Genomic DNA, 17,570 nt, shown 5'->3' on the forward strand with positions numbered 1-17,570 from the left:
GCAGCTTACCCAATGGCGTGCTTCTCCAGCAGCCTCTGCACGGGCATGGACAGCTTGCCCAGGAAGCGCTTGATGATTGGCCGGCTCTTGGCGAACTTGTCCTTGACCTCGACCTCCAGCACGTCCGTGGGCAACGACACGAAGCTGAAGCGCTTGAGTGAGAAACGAGCGTCAGACCGACCCGCTGACCCGATGAGCACTGACCCGCTCACAAATCACACCCGCTTTTAATAATCACAAAAAGCAAGGGATACACTTCTCCTGCCACTGATTTCATTTCATTTATCTGCACAGAAAAAGCATATAACACAACATAAAAGAATAACATCATACACACAATTTCAGATATTTTGGGTGGGGGATAAGAGTCCTCCCCTACATTATAAAGAAGAAACCAGAGGATAAGATGAAGATCTGTAGCTCATATTAAATGTGACTGGGGGCTTGGTGCTGCTGGGTGCTGCTGGGTGCTGCTCTCCGTGGTGCTGAAAGTGCTAGGACTGTCTGCAGACATTGGGAGCTGTCCAAGGTGCTGCTCATGCCACCGTTTCCAGTTTGCTGCAAGATTACAACAGATGACACCGTTTTTTACACGTGTGTCTTGACCAGCCTCCTTACCTTTTGCACAAACACAACCCACGGAATAATCCATGTTTCTACAGCAGAGATGTACCTGTATTCATATTTAACCTGATTGAATATAATGACAAAATAAAATACAGAAAATTCAACCCATCAATGCTTGCACACAGCTTCTCACTGCGTGTGAATCTGGTGCCTCAAATGTGAAGTCTGTATGCCTGAAACAAAACTTATGTTTGTTCTCCGTGAGCCAATCAGGAGACTGAGAAAAGCAGGCACGTTATTGCAATGGTATCACGACAGGCCTCTTAGCTAGAGGAAGCAATTCCTTCCATTCACCGCATTTAACCTTTTGAAGGTTTTTTTGGAATGTTTTATTTTTTTAAATCAAAACTCTAGAACAGTCAGGATTCCAGAACTCTAAAAGTAGTGACATCCGCATTAGTTAGAATTTTAAGTTAAGAATACTCCAATCGCAGCTTTGTGATGTCACAACCTTAAAGGGTTAATGCCACATCCTCTACTCTGTCTGCAGTGGATCAGAGCTGCTGAACTCCATTTCCCACAGTCCTCTCTGCCTCCTGACCTTTTATCCTTTCAAAGGGATTTATATAGAATATTTATTTATTTATTTATTTATGTATTAAGTAAAAGTTGGGGCAAGCTGATCTGTGTCTAATCTACAATCATGCCTCGCAGTAGCATATACCAAGGAATAAGAAAACATGTCTATACGACTGCGCACAAATACACCTTCATCACCGCTTCATATGCACACGAGCAGAAGAATTGCTGGCCACCGCTGCAATAGGTTTATCCTCGAATAAACTCGGAGACATTATCATGAAGCTGTCATACAGGTTGTCACACCATCTGTCTGCAGATACATAGCGTCCTACGCAGGAGTGAAAAGAGAATGTGTGTCGCCGTGCAGCTGGATGTGTGCGTTTATTCATCAACGCAGTTAGGAGTCAGTACTCTGACCTGTAATCCTAGAGAAAGAGTCTCTGCAACCTTCTGGTTACAAGCAGAGTCTGAGTGACTATCTCCACTACTGTCTGCAGAGGCCCCATCCACAACATCGTCCCTTAGAGTATAACAGTGTTCGCCATTAGAAAATGCATATTTATTTGGCTGACAGGCCTACTTTTAAGATAATTAAATATTTTTTGTGCTCTACTTTTTCTATGATTGGCACATGAAGGATTTTCACCTCTTAACATCGCTCTGCTTTAGAATATGTCTGCAGTGTGGACTATCCTCTTATACTGCAGTCATAAGAATCTGTTGCAAAAATGTGTGTGTGTGTGTGCATGTGTGTGTGTATGTGTGTGTGTGTCTGTCCGTGTGTGTGTATGTGGGTGTATGTGCGTAACAGTGTACGCCAATGTGTGAAAGCTTAATCTAGCACACATCACATACCGTGTGTGTGTGTGTGTGTGTGTGAGAGTGTGTGTGTGTGTATGTGAGAGTGTGTGTGTGTGTGTGTGTATGTGAGAGTGTGTGTGTGTGTGTGTGTATGTGAGAGTGTGTGTGTGTGTGTGTGAGTGTGTGTGTGTGTGTGTGTGAGAGAGAGTGTGTGTGTGTGTGTGTGTGTGTGTGAGTGTGTGTATAACTGTGTACGCCAATGTGTGAAAGCTTAATCTAGCACACACAGCACATACCATGGAGACACAAGGCAGCGATATCATCCAGGGACAGCAAGCCACACCCCCACCTCAGGGACCAGCCCCCTTCCCATTGCATCACCATTAACACTGTGTGGGAGCGGTCACCATGGAGACAGAGCGGGGCTCCCTGCATGACCTGATACAGTCATGAGTCTCACCGCTGCAAACACCAAGCCCTCTGACCTCTGCCCCCCACTCTCCCCGGACCCAACAAGGACAGTGAACCCAGCGAGGTGGCCGTCGCCATGGAGATAGAGCACCTGCTCCAACAGACTGGAAGAGCCGATCACCACGATAGCCTCATCGTCGTGGAAACAGAGTGAAGACCATGTGGTCAGATTCAGGCCCTGCACATTGTGTGTATGTATGTGTGTATGTGTGTGTGTGTGTGTGTGTGCACATGCGTGTATGTGTGTGTGTGTTTGTGTGTGCACATGCATGTGTATTTGTGTATGTGTACGTGTGTGAAAGTGTGGATGCATGTGCCTGGTGTGTGTATGTCAGTGTGTTCGTGTGTGTGTGTGTGTGTGAGAGTGTGTGCATGCGTGCGCGTCATTGGCAGACCTTCATAAAAGTCCATCAATGACTCTGAGCTGTGTACGACAAGAGAACAACAACCAAAAGGGTGGCCTAAAATAAGAGCCACCCACCCAGCTAAACCTTGTGAATGAAGTCTGAGAACAGCACCTGGCTGACTGCACCAGGCAGCACGAATTACACCCTCTCCAGAAAGTAAAAATATCCAACAAAATGAGCAAAGAGCTCATTCTCATTGAGACTGTGAGCTCATTCTCACTCAGTCTGTGAGCTCATTCTCACGGAGTCTGTGAGCTCATTCTCACTGAGTCTGTGAGCTCATTCTCACTGAGTCTGTGAGCTCATTCTCACTGAGTCTGTGAGCTCATTCTCACTGAGTCTGTGAGCTCATTCTCACTGAGTCTGTGAGCTCATTCTCACTGAGTCTGTGAGCTCATTCTCACTGAGTCTGTGAGCTCATTCTCACGGAGTCTGTGAGCTCATTCTCACTGAGTCTGTGAGCTCATTCTCACTCAGTCTGTGAGCTCATTCACACTGTGAGTGTCAGCTGCAGACAGAACCCACTTTTCTTTCCCGTTCAGCTCCTTCCCTCCCCGATACTGACCCATTTCTGTCCCCTATCAGAGACAATCTCTCTCATTCCCTCTCCCTCTCTCCCTCCCTCCCTCTCTCTGCCTGTCTCTCTCATTCCCTCTCCCTCCCCCTCTCCCTCTCTCCCTCCTTCTTTCCCACTCAATTCAATCCAATTATGCTTTATTGGCATGACTGTATATAAACAATATTGCCAGTAAGTAATTGATAATAAAACAAGTAAGAATGGTACATGCGACATATGACTAATACACTGGAATAAAAAGTATGCATGTTAAAATAATATTAAAAAAACAAAAAGCCCAAAGCCCAATGTACAGACAATCTACACAAACAGTTGTATGACAAACACTAATAAGAACCGTATTAATAGTAATAGCTACTAACAATACAAATACCAAAGATAGTGCCTTTCTCTCCTTCCTTCCCTCTCTCCCCACTTCTCTCCACCTCTTTCTCTATCTCTACCACTACCTCTTTCACACCATCTCTCCCTCTCCCTCTCTCTCCACCTCTCTCTACCTCTTTCTCTCCCCTCCTCTCTACCTCTTTCTCTCCCCACCCTCTCCCTCGCTCTCCCTCGCTCTCCGCGTCTGACACACACACACACACACACACACACACACACACAGAGTGGCGAGTGTGTGTACGAGCCGCCCATTATTAGCCCATCAGTCATGGCTGCAGCAAGACTTCCAGCCGCGACCACAGACACAGAGGCACCATCTCAGAGAAATACCTGCATTCTCACACACAGAGGCACTTTAAACTACATTACTTCACCGTCTCAGAAGAGAAATACCTGCATTCTCACACACAGAGGCACTTTAAACAACATTACTTCACCGTCTCAGAAGAGAAATACCTGCATTCTCACACACAGAGGCACTTTAAACAACATTACTTCACCGTCTCAGAAGAGAAATACCTGCATTCTCACACACAGAGGCACTTTAAACAACATTACTTCACCGTCTCAGAAGAGAAATACCTGCATTCTCACACACAGAGGCACTTTAAACAACATTACTTCACCGTCTCAGAAGAGAAATACCTGCATTCTCACACACAGAGGCACTTTAAACAACATTACTTCACCGTCTCAGAAGAGAAATACCTGCATTCTCACACACAGAGGCACTTTAAACAACATTACTTCACCGTCTCAGAAGAGATATACCTGCATTCTCACACACGGAGGCACTTTAAACAACATTACTTCACCGTCTCAGAAGAGAAATACCTGCATCCTCACACTTTAGCTGCGGAGGAGCCAGGTTTGGCTGGAGCACACTGGCTCTTTATTGCGCTTCATTAGCTGTAACGGCGGAGACACACTGCGAGGCATGCCAGCGTGGTCAGAAAGCTCAGCCCACGGACACGGACTGTCATCGCCCCATTCCTCTTCCACCTGTCAGCGCACAGGCCTATCGACCGTCTGATTCGCTGAGCCCCCTGAAGACGTTTTTATTTGTCGAACAGCGGGGCCTGGTGTCTGAACTGCATTTCTTTCAGGTTACAGACGGTTACTGCAACAGCACCAGCGTTTTTCTGATTAGCTAACCGGGCGGGGAGGAAACAAGATGGCCACTGCATGGATTTGTAGCCACATCTGCTCTGTGTAATCATTTAACTGGAGCCCGATCTCTTTGTTGCTTAATTTAAGTTGAACCCTCAAACTTATAATCAGTATTCTAGACCTTCATGCTTTCCATTACCAGAGTGACTCCATCAGCAATAAGCCCGTTCAGTTAAGAACATGCCAATCACATATCTGTGATCTTACACCGTAAAGGGTTAATGTTACATAAACGAAGGGAAAGTAGCGCTGTAAATTTTGTAACAGATTATTACAAAATTATGGAAAAAAGAATCTTCTGCTTACAGAAGACGGGCCTGTCAAAGGCAAGCTTGTTAATCAGGAGAACCCTGTGGAGAGCTATTAAACGTTTATGATTAAAATCTGCCTCCGTTTTTATAGGCCACCAGTCGGCACTCTGCCTCACAACCGTTACCGCCCCCCCCCCCCCAACCCTCCCCCAAAAAAATAAAATAAAAATCTGGATTCCCTGAAACCACCATGACATCATTACCTACCACCCAGAGCTGTGTATTTACCAGAGTAATGAAACTTACGCAGTAAGAAGTTATCACAATGCTACAGGCTAGTTCAAGTCTGTTATGCGTAAATTGCTTTTTCTTATCTGCATAAATCACTATTCATGTGTGAGCTCATACAAAACAGAGTGAGGACTGATTGAACAGTCTGAAAGACCAAATGGCAACACGATTCTGTGGTAGAGGATGCCACAATTCGGCAAGAACATACTGCGGAACATGCATGACATGTAACAGCCAACAGCAGATTAAACGCTGATGTAATCATGTCAAACACGCGCGGTGACTGTACACACATACTGTATAATATTTACTGCCTGCCTCAATTTTGATGGAGAAAAATGTGAGAAATTGCAAATTCAAAAACATGTTTTTTAAATTACATTCTTGAAATAGCAAAGTCTAATCCTCAAGGCCTCTTAGCATAGCATGTTAAACACTTTACCATTTGCGATATAAGTACACAGAGTAAAAACTGGAAGACCCCCCCCCCCCCAAATCTTGGGGCAGCCAGTCGCCTAGTGGCTAGGGTACAAGACTAGGGCCTGGAGAGTGGAAAGTTCAAGCCCACATTGTTCAGGTGGGTTTTGTCCCCTGCTTATTCTGATCAACTGTAGGTTGCTTTGGATAAAAGCACCAGCTAACTCAGTAATCCTGCTTTGAGGGTTTTACTCAGCGCAGTTATCCAGCTAACTCAGTAATCCTGCTTTGTGGGTTTCACTCCCTGCAGTTATCCAGCTAACTCAGTAATCCCGCTTTGTGAAATACCCCCCTGGGCTAAGGACTGTGCCATCCCAAAATCTCGAAGGGCCTCACCTCTCTGAGCCAGACGGGGTTGACCGTGTTGTAGACGATGCCGGACCTCTTCTCCTGGCCGTGGTGGGGCAGGGCAGGGAAGATGCTGTGCTTGCCGGGGTGGATGGCGATCTTCAGGTAAGGGTCGGGGTTGAAGAACATCCCCTTCTTCAGCCCCACTGCCTGGAAGTCTGCCCCAGACAAACAAATGGCAACAGAGAACCTCATCACCACAGGGCAACGGAGAACCACATCACCACAGGGCAACAGAGAACCTCATCACCACAGGGCAACGGAGAACCTCAACACCACAGGGCAACAGAGAACCTCAACACCACAGGGCAACGGAGAACCTCAACACCACAGGGCAACGGAGAACCACATCACCACAGGGCAACGGAGAACCACATCACCACAGGGCAAAGGAGAACCTCATCACCACATGGCAAAGGAGAACCTCAACACCACAGGGCAAACAGAGAACCTCAATACCACAGGGCAACGGAGAACCTCAACACCACAGGGCAACGGAGAACCTCAACACCACAGGGCAACAGAGAACCTCAACACCACAGGGCAACGGAGAACCTCAACACCACAGGGCAACGGAGAACCACATCACCACAGGGCAACAGAGAACCACATCACCACAGGGCAACAGAGAACCACATCACCACAGGGCAACAGAGAACCACATCACCACAGGGCAAAGGAGAACCTCAACACCACAGGGCAACGGAGAACCTCATCACCACAGGGCAACAGTCACTCAAAACTGTACAGTAAATACAACCCGCAGCTGTTCATGAGAACAGGTTTAATAGTTTTCACTGGTGCCTCTGTGTTTACACACATTCCCTTTGTGCTACAAAGCTGCATTCCCTCAACACAAATAACATGCATGGAAATACAGACAATACAAGAAACCAAGTTACTACAGTACAGTTACTGCAACCCATGGCACCAACCCCATCAGAAATGGTACACGTTCCTAAATTACAGCACATTATTATTATCCACTGATCTCACAACAAACTTTTAATATTTCATAAAGCCCCAATGCCCAAGCGACACAGATGACTGACATAGCGCTGAATCGCATGCCACCTTCTGATGGATCGTGACAAACATGGCTGTGCAAGGAGAGCAGTAAGTGACCAGCATGCCCATCACTGTCCCATTGCATTGTGGGAGTTGGAGTCCCAGAAGGAACGGAATGCAGTTTTGGGGTGTGTTGAAAAGAGTTTTGAGTTTGATACTCCAAAAACAAACCATCACAATGTCTAACATGAACATTCACTGATGAATTATGCACAGATTAGTACTAATTAGCACTAATTTAGCAGAAAGTTCATATAGGTCTATTAGAAATCAGGGAGCAGGAGACACTGAAGATATGCAAGCACCGCTAGCGCTGTGAGGGCGAGTCGCTAATTAACTTAGTATAAATAATTAAACAGAGACGCTACAGGCAGGCAAACAGTCAGCCGAGGGGGGAAAGTAGATGACGACTCCCTGAAGACCTTGTGCTGTTCTCTCGTTAGCCTTTCCAGCTGTCAACGATCACGGTAATAGAGACGAACGGTTGATATTTTAAACGCTCCGCACGTCGACAAGACTGAATTCTAGGAGGACCTGCGCGGGCTTTTTACTAAAGACACGGACGGGGAAGGCTGTGTTGATCTGTTTCTGTTTGTCAGACTGATCAAAGCCAATGAGAAGAGAGGAGAAAAACAAAATGGCTGCCTGAACTTTGAGTGCCCCTTTGATAAACTGCAAGGAGCAGTGTGTTGCTCTCTTTTCCAGTGTCTTCACTCTCAGGAATAAAAGGCACGAACAGTGGCTAAAAAGGTACAAATGCTTGTCAGTGGAGCAGTACCATTTAGGCCCTGGTGTAAAACCCAACTATGACCAGCTTGAAATACCATCGGTTTCAAAACATAGCTTGAGCTGGTCATACCGTGTTGAGCATGGAGTTGGTCCAACTGGTCAACCAGCAACCAGCTCTTTCAAAACCTAGCTTAAGCTGTTTTTTTTCTGCAGGGGGGGACCTATAATTGTACCCCTAGCCAGCAATATGTCATAACGTTGTACCTTATTTTGCTTGGAAAACGTACTGATTTGCACCCAGAGAGAACATCGCTGTGCTTTCAGGGTACATTTGGGGGATTTCATCCTCCGCTGAGGCCTTATCTCTGCGGCACGGCCTTCCCCTGCTCCGGGCGTGACCGAGTCATTCCGCTCCCTGCGTGAGGGAAGAACGAGCGGTCTCTCCCCACACCCCACCCCGACCACACACCCCACCCCGAGGGGTCCGACCACACACCCCACCCCGCCCACACACCCCACCCCCCACGCCGACCACACACCCCACGCCGACCACACACCCCACCCCGAGGGGTCCGACCACACACCCCACCCCGCCCACACACCCCACACCCCACACCCCACACACCCCACCCCGAGGGGTCCGACCACACACCCCACCCCGACCACACACCCCACCCCGAGGTGTCCGACCACACACCGCCCTCAACTCCACTGCAGCGGGAGAGGAAGACTCCATTAGACTCCAGACCGGTCTCATCCAGAAAGGATTCAAGCTGCAGGAGCCGAAGACTCCATTAGACTCCAGACCGGTTTTATAAATTTATTTTTTAGGCCTTTTTCAGTTTTATTGGACAGTATATAGTATAGAGAGACAGGAAGAATGGGAGCGAGAGAGAGGGGAAGACATGCGACAAATGTCGGACGGTCGGATTCGAACCGCCGACGTCGCGGCTCGCAATGAGCATGCGGTCAGTGCTCTACAGGCTGCGCCACCGAGACACCCTCCAGACCGGTTTTAGAAAGGATTCAAGCTGCAGGAGCTGAAGACTCCATTAGACTCCAGACCGGTCTCATCCAGACAGGATTCAAACTGCAGGAGCCGAAGACTCCATTAGACTCCAGACCGGTTTCCGACCGTGCCGTTGCCAGACACAGAGCAGAGCCTCCGCTCTGAATAAAACATGAGCTCTGGAGGAGCCCGGGCAGAGAAGTGAGAGATAAGAGACTCCGCATGCAGTCTGCGCCCCGGCCAACATCGCAGCCATTCAGCTCAGCATCGCCGAAATGCCCAGTTCATCCGGGTACGTCTCGGCGAATACGATGCGAAACTGTCCACAGATATGCAACGGAAATGAAGACTTCTTCGCCCTGTCAGTTGTTCCCAGAGTGTTTCTGAATTATGAATGGCAAGTGGAAGGAATGTGGTACTTTGATATTCTGTGTGTGTGTGTGTGTGTGTGTGTGTGTAATATGAATATACTGTATAACTTTCTGAGGAAAACACTAACACAGAAGGTTAAATGTAATGATCGGGCCTAAAAGACCCCCCCCCCCCCCGGCTGCTGACTCAAACTGGTCACATGATCAGGGATGTTATTCACAGCAGTCGTTGGTAATGCACTCACCATGAGCGTGCACAATAAAAGAAGAAGATACGAAGTGAAAGGGGGACAGCGAATAAGACAGCGCCACCAACGGGAGTGGAGGAGCAATAACCGGCTGGGCAGTGAAGCGCACTGAAGTCAAAGTGCTGGTCAAAGCGCTTATAAATAAATATATGCCCCTCTGGAGCAATGCGGGCTTCAGGGCCTTGCTCAAGGGCAGCATGGGGATCTTATCGTGGCTACGCCGGGGCTTGAACCACAAACCTTCCGGGTCCTAGTCATGTACCTCAGCCACGAGGCTACAGGCCGCCCCTACGCGCCTCATTAAAGACTCCAGCAGAATCACAGCCGTAAAGTACAGGGCGGCCTGTAGCGTAGTGGTTAAGGTACATGACCGGGACCCGCAGGGTCGGTGGTGTAGCCGCAATAAGATCCGCACAGCCGTTGGGCCCTTGAGCAAGGCCCTTAACCCTGCATTGCTCCAGGGGAGGACTGTCGCCTGCTTAGTCTAATCAACTGTACGTCCCACGCGTGCTCCTCGCTGACGGGGCGGGTCAGCTGACCTGAGAGAGAGAAGCTGATGAGTCTGCGGCTCCCCTGGGTCTGTGTGCCCTCCTCCGCCACCGCCGAGCTAAACACCTGCAGAGAGAGAGGGAGAGAGGGAGGGAGAGGGAGAGGGAGAGGGAAAGGGAGAGGGCAGGCAGATTAAGAAAAGGAGGGGAGAGATTGAGAGAAAGGGAGACAGAGAAACGGTCACTGCTGCCATTCATAGTTTTATTCAATCATTATTAGTGGTTCATTATGTCAATTATTTGTTATCAAAGTGAGAAACAGAGAGAAGGATAGAGAGAGGGAGAGTGAGAGAGAGACAGAGACAGAGGGAGAGAGAAAGAGAGACAGAGGGAGAGAGAGGGAGACAGAGATAGAGATTACAGCTTTCAGTTCTCCCAGCTTCTGTCTGACTGAACCGGCTCACAGGAGAAACAGCTATCACAGCCCTGTTATCTCTCACTGGGGTGTAGAGGCAGTCCGCCCTGTTATCTCTCACTGCGGTGTAGAGGCAGTCCGCCCTGTTATCTCTCACTGGGGTGTAGAGGCAGTCCACCCTGTTATCTCTCACTGGGGTGTAGAGGCAGTCCACCCTGTTATCTCTCACTGGGGTGTAGAGGCAGTCCGCCCTGTTATCCAACACTGGGGTGTAGAGGCAGTCCACCCTGTTATCTCTCACTGGGGTGTAGAGGCAGTCCACCCTGTTATCTCTCACTGGGGTGTAGAGGCAGTCCACCCTGTTATCTCTCACTGGGGTGTAGAGGCAGTCCGCCCTGTTATCTCTCACTGGGGTGTAGAGGCAGTCCACCCTGTTATCCAACACTGGGGTGTAGAGGCAGTCCACCCTGTTATGTCTCACTGGGGTGGAGTCATGCGGGTCTCTGCCTCAGGAGTCACTGAATGACCACGCCCACAGCGGACTGAGTCAGCACCGAGCGGACAGAGAGGGACTCCACTCATGCCCGGCCTCCCTCTCTCCCCCCCCCCTCTCCCCCCTCTCTCTCTTTCTCTCTCACTCCCCCTCCCTCACTCTCTCTCTCTCACTCCCCCTCCCTCTCTCTCTCTCTCCCTTTCTCTCTCTCCCCCCTTTCTCCCTCTCTCTCCCTCTGTTTCTCTCTCCCCCTATCCGCAGATACATACACTTGCATGCATGCAGACACATACGCACACACTCCATGAAGATATGAATAAATTTAGGATTTGTGATGTGTGATTTAATTATACATTATACAGTACTCCCTCGGGGTATCAAGGACATATTCTATGAAGCAAAGATGTTTAAATCCTCCACAGAAAGTGCACTCTCTCGTTCCGATTGCACACGGTGGGCGGCTGCACATGCTCAGTGCGTTCCCGGACCATCTGGAAAAGGCAGGGAGGCCAGCGGGAAGCAGATGGCCCGGGTGACAGAGCGCGTCTCTGCTCCAGTGCCACCGCCACACACGCGGTCAGACCGCGCACTCCCCCGACCAATCGCCGGCAGCCGTAACCTGTGGAATCATCACCTCTCAGCTGGAGGTCTCCTCCGCCATTAACCCGTCGCAGAGGAGCTCCTGGAACGTCGTCAAAGTTACTAGAGATGGCGTTCTAGAACTGCGTTGCTTTCGGTCGCCAGCAGCGATTGTGACATCAGCATTTGGATGTTCAGCTGAGAGCATTCTGATCACGTGTTTGTGATGTCACACCTTAAGGGCCTGGATTCCATCAATAACTTAGACTTTCAAATAAATGCAAATGTGAATTTTCCCAGAGTTTATCGCTCAACTGAACTCCATCCATCCATCCACCATTATCTTAACCCGCTTATCCTGAACAGGGTCGCAGGGGGGCTGGAGCCTATCCCAGCATACATTGGGCGAAAGGCAGGAATACACCCTGGACAGGTCGCCAGTCCATCGCAGGGCACACACACCATTCACTCACACACTCATACCTACGGGCAATTTAGACTCTCCAATCAGCCTAACCTGCATGTCTTTGGACTGTGGGGGGAAACCGGAGTTCCCGGAGGAAACCCACGCAGACACGGGGATGCAAACTCCACACAGAGAGGCCCCGGCTGGGGGGGATTCGAACCCAGGACCTCCTTGCTGTGAGGCGGCAGTGCTTACCACTACACCATCCGTGCCGCCCTCAACTGAACTCACCAAACTGTATTTGTGAAACACATTGTGAGACGGCAACACATTGTGAATCAAAGGTCAGGTAAGGACTCATGGTGTTTCCACTGAATTACAGTGTGCACTTATTCCTCTCTACATCACGGATTCCATTGAGCTAACATTTCAAGGTCCGGACTTCAACTCCCGTAATGCATTTAGTGTAATGTTTGTGCGAGTCCCAGTTAATGTGTTTTCAATGCAGCATAAAATGAATGCAGAACAAGGCTACATCAAGAAGGTAACCTCCTCCCCCACCTGGCTAATACGAGAACACTGTCAGCAATCGATAAAATCAATCAATAAAATCAACCAATCAAATGGCCCTCGGCACACTACAGCCAAACCCGAGCATCCATCACACGGATGAATCACATACCCAGAGACCTCTGTCATCACACACACACAGGCGTTTCGATCCTCAACTCCAGCGTTTAGCAGGTGATGCCCCCCCCCGCCCCCCGCCACCCTCTCTCAGAGGTTATTTTTAAACTGACACTCCAGGAAAGTCACGCAGGCGCTGGGATCAGATTAGACCGCGTCAGCGCCCTCCTGGTCCGGGGGCACCAGAATAACCGCCCCGAGGCGCGTTTACCGCAGGCTGCGCCCTGTGAGAGAACACCAGCCTGCCTCAGCGTCAGCAGCCGTCCCGGGCCAGGAGGTGTGCCCTGCCCGTCCTGCCGTTCGCTACGGGGGCCCTGCTTTGCACAAGGTCACCTCTACAGGCGCTAAAAAAAACAAAGACATTCGCAGGGCCAGTGCCAGAGCGGGGGACAGGCGATATATTTACCCGTCCAAAACCAAAGGTGAAACTAATTTTATACGGTCCCCCCACCCCCGCCTCAACACTGGAAGTGACACTTTTGTCTCTTGCTGTGACTGCTGTGTCTCTCACACCTGGGTGAGCAGCGCTATCCCACAATGCACTCTGCAGCGTCTTATTTGGGTATTTCCTAATGTTATCATTCCTCGGATTGGCCCCCGTCCATCCACCAATAACCGCTCCTTCCTTCCCTTATCTCCAATCGTCACTGACTAAGCGCACTGACTAAGAACCCAATCACTTCCTCCTTCCAGCACTGACAAGTCCTCAGATTGGCTGCCGCTGTGATTGGCTGAGAGCACGGACTAGAGAGACTGGATACAGCGGAGGAGACAGAGGAGAGAGAAGACTGAGATACACACACACGCACACACACACACACACGCGCACACACACAAATACACACACACGCACACACACACAAATACACACACTCACACTCACACACATACACACACACTCACACACACACACACATACATACACACACTCACACACAGATACACACACACACACACACACACAGATACACACACTCACACACACACACACATACACACACACTCACACACACACTCACACTCACACACACACACACACACACATACATACACACACACACACACACACTCACACCATCAGAAGCGTTAACCTGGTGCGTGCTGATAAGTGGTGTTAACAGATGAACAGCCATCTCCCTGCCTCTGCATCGCTCATTCATGCTGTCAGTAGGACAGGCAGAGCAGGCAGATGGGAGAACGCCTCCATTCATCCAGGAGCATTATGACATGCATTCCATTAACAATTACGTCTATTTATCTCATCAGTTCATCCATCTCTCTATCTCTCTCACTCCCTCTCTTTCCCTCTCTCTCCATCTCTCACTCCCTCTCTTTCCCTCTCTCTCACTCCCTCCCTCTCTTTCTCCATCTCTCACTCCCTCTTTTTCCCCTCTCTCTCACTCCATCTCATTCCCTCTCTCTCCCCATCTCTCCCTGCCTCTCTCTCCCCCTCCCCGCCCCCTCTCTCCATAAATAAACACACACACACAGGCATAAGGCTGTATGTAATGCTAATTCACTCAGACCCTTCCTTTCAGAATGGATCAACTTGCAGGCAGAGTCCCTTAAAAGCCCAGTTCTAATTATTTTACAGACGTTGTTCAGAACCCTGAGCAGATTGGGGCAGATTGTCGGCAAAAGTGAAAATTCAGCGCAAGGAATCTGACACCGACAGACACATGCACGCGCACGCACACACACCCACACACACGCATACACACCCATGCACACACACACACACACGCACGCACGCACGCCCACACGCAGTGCCAAACTGCTGTCTGACCACTTCCAGATCACGTGATGAGAGATCGCGACACCAAATTGACCAACTATATAGCCTACTGTATTTGAAAAAGAATGAAGAAGAATGAAATCATGCTTAACTCTTTTGAAGAACAGCTTTTTTTCAGAATGTTTTTTTTTTCTGGTGTTCCAGAACTCCATTGCATTGAGTTCCCAGCAGTGATTGTGACATCAGCGTTAGAGTGTTCCGTTAAGCACAGTGTAATCACACAGTTGTCGGCCAGCTGAAAGGGTAAATGACGTTCCGGGTCGTTCCGGTGCGTGGGGAGGTGTGTGTGTGGTGGGGGGGGGGGGGGGGGGGGGCTGGGGGTGGGGTGTGTGGGGTGCGTGGGGAGGTGCGTGTGTGTGGGGGGTGGGGTGTGTGGGGTGCGTGGGGAGGTGTGTGTGGGGGGGGCACTCACAGGAGCTGACGGGTTCTTCACCGTTACACTGGGGGTGGTGGCTCGCAGGGCACCGGTCACTCCGTGGTAATACTTAAAGCAGATCTTCGTCTCCGCTGTCAGAGAGAGAGAGAGAGAGGGAGAGAGACAGTGAGAGACAGCAGGAGAGAGACAGAGATTTAACCATTTTATTCATCATCAGTTCAAAACAAAATTCACAAAAACAGAAAACATTTTTTTTTTTAAAGAAATAGCAACGGATCCAAACTCAAATATTAAACCTCTATGGGACTTTGTCATGTATAAATGGCACAAGGAAAAACAGTAGCAAAAGAGAGAGAGAGAGAGGAGGAGAGAAAGAACGGGAGCAGAACAACACTGAGGCAGTTCCACACACACACACACACAGCCTCCCGTCCCCTGGGCTCTGATGTCATCTTTCTGTGCAGGCCAGGGGTTGCCGTGGCGATAGATCACCATCATTCACCGCGAGCTGAAGCAGGTGACCTTCACCCGCAGGGTGGTGGCGGCACGCCGCCTGTACCGCCATCCACTGCCCGCAGCGCAGGGCTGCTCGCGTTCCCCTGCAGGGGCCACACTCCTCCACAAGGCCAGGTCCTCACGCACCCCGACGGGAGGGAGAGGACGCCAGGGCCCGATGGGGCGGCCTGTAGCCTGGAGGCTAAGGGGCACGACTGGGGTCTGGAAGGCTGGTGGTTCAAGCCCCGGTGTAGCCACAATGAGATCCGCACAGCCGTTGGGCCCTTGAGCTAGGCCCTTAAACCTGCATTGCTCCAGGGGGGGGGACTAGCCCCTGCTTAGTCTAATCAAGTGTAAGTGGCTTCGGATAAAAGCGTCAGCTAAATAACTGCAATGTGCTGTAGCACACACAGCGAGAGGAATTGGGCGTGCATTAATCTTTTGTCCTTGCAGATTGTGGCCTCACCCTTCTTTAGCCTTGACGTGTGCTGATGTAACTCAACAATGCTTGCGGATTCAAAAGCTAGGCGGCCCTTTTCATCCTACGTAAGAAACCCTTGTCCCCTGGACACCGTCCAGGGTTGAGCAGCCGTCTACTGGAGAACGTTAACGTGTAAGAATGAGCTGAACTGAGCGGGTAAATGATACGACGTCATTACTGTGCGGTACTGCACATTATCTGCGAAAATTATGACCCAAAATTCAGAATATGATTAGAGCTGGTCGTAAACATTTTGACACAAACTAGAGGCAGGCTTCTGTATCTCCAGGTCTCCAGTAGGCCTATGTTTCAGGGCTGCGTTCATAATAAGGGCTATAAATCCCGGGACGCAGCCAAAGCTGCTCATATTTCCTCTATTATTATTTCCTTCTTCTGCAGGAGAGATAAATAAGTCCTGGACACGCACACAGACAGGAGCTCTCGTCTCGAGGAGTCCCCTGTGAGCTCAGGAAACAAATAAAGTGTCTCGCAGAACATAACATACAGCACATAACGCGGGAAACGGCTCTAATAACCGCTCTGAAGAGCTGCTCTAGTCTGCCTCCCGGAACAGCCACAAACTCCAGGAGGTTCCCAACGCGTGACTAACGGGGCGGCGCTGTAACAGGTGACAGTGTAACAGGTGATGCTGTAATGGGTGTTACTGTAACAGGTGACTGTGTAACAGGTGATGCTGTAATGGGTGTTACTGTAACAGGTGACAGTGTAACAGGTGACGCTGTAATGGGTGTTACTGTAACAGGTGACTGTGTAACAGGTGATGCTGTAATGGGTGTTACTGTAACAGGTGACTGTGTAACAGGTGATGCTGTAATAGGTGATGCTGTAATGGGTGTTACTGTAACAGGTGACAGTGTAACAGATGAAGCTGTAACAGGTGACAGTGTAACAGATGAAGCTGTAACAGGTGACAGTGTAACAGGTGACAGTGTAACAGATGAAGCTGTAACAGGTGACAGTGTAACAGGTGATGATGTAATGGGTGTTACTGTAACAGGTGACTGTGTAACAGGTGACGCTGTAATGGGTGTTACTGTAACAGGTGACTGTGTAACAGGTGACGCTGTAATGGGTGTTACTGTAACAGGTGACAGTGTAACAGATGAAGCTGTAACAGGTGACTGTGTAACAGGTGACGCTGTAATGGGTGTTACTGTAATGGGTGACTGTGTAACAGGTGACGCTGTAATGGGTGTTACTGTAACAGGTGACAGTGTAACAGATGACAGTGTGACAGGTGACAGTGTAACAGGTGACACTAACACGTGAGGCTGTAACAGATGATGCTGTAACAGGTGACAGTGTAACAGGTGAAGCTGTAATGGGTGACGTTGTAATGGGTGAATCTATAACAGGTGAAGCTGTAATGGGTGATGTTGTAACAGACTGTCACTGGGCACTGGTGCCCTTTCCTGCTTAAAGATGGATGCTGCTCCATAATGCACTGCTGATACCAAACGACAGGCCTACTGCCATTTACTGGGAGGCTGGCCTCACCCATGTTGGTAAACAGAGAACAGTGGGAGGGTTGTTATTATGACAGGGAGGGCGTGCGGATGGCGTTCACGTTTGTACATCACTGC

General features: G+C 49.5%; 1 protein-coding gene across 1 annotated transcript in view; it reads right to left on the reverse strand.

Moving 5' to 3' along the window:
• Positions 1-17,570, reverse strand: part of hecw1b (HECT, C2 and WW domain containing E3 ubiquitin protein ligase 1b) — a 74,106-nt gene that overhangs the window by 38,350 nt on the left and 18,186 nt on the right. The window contains exons 4-7 of the mRNA XM_061254470.1: positions 15,027-15,121; positions 10,291-10,366; positions 6,315-6,484; positions 10-152 (exon numbers count right to left, since the gene is read on the reverse strand). Of these exons, the coding sequence (XP_061110454.1) occupies positions 10-152; positions 6,315-6,484; positions 10,291-10,366; positions 15,027-15,121 (484 nt within the window). The remainder of the gene's footprint in view (positions 1-9; positions 153-6,314; positions 6,485-10,290; positions 10,367-15,026; positions 15,122-17,570) is intronic.

The sequence above is a fragment of the Conger conger genome, chromosome 9 (genome assembly GCF_963514075.1).
Source record: "Conger conger chromosome 9, fConCon1.1, whole genome shotgun sequence".
NCBI lineage: Eukaryota > Metazoa > Chordata > Actinopteri > Anguilliformes > Congridae > Conger > Conger conger.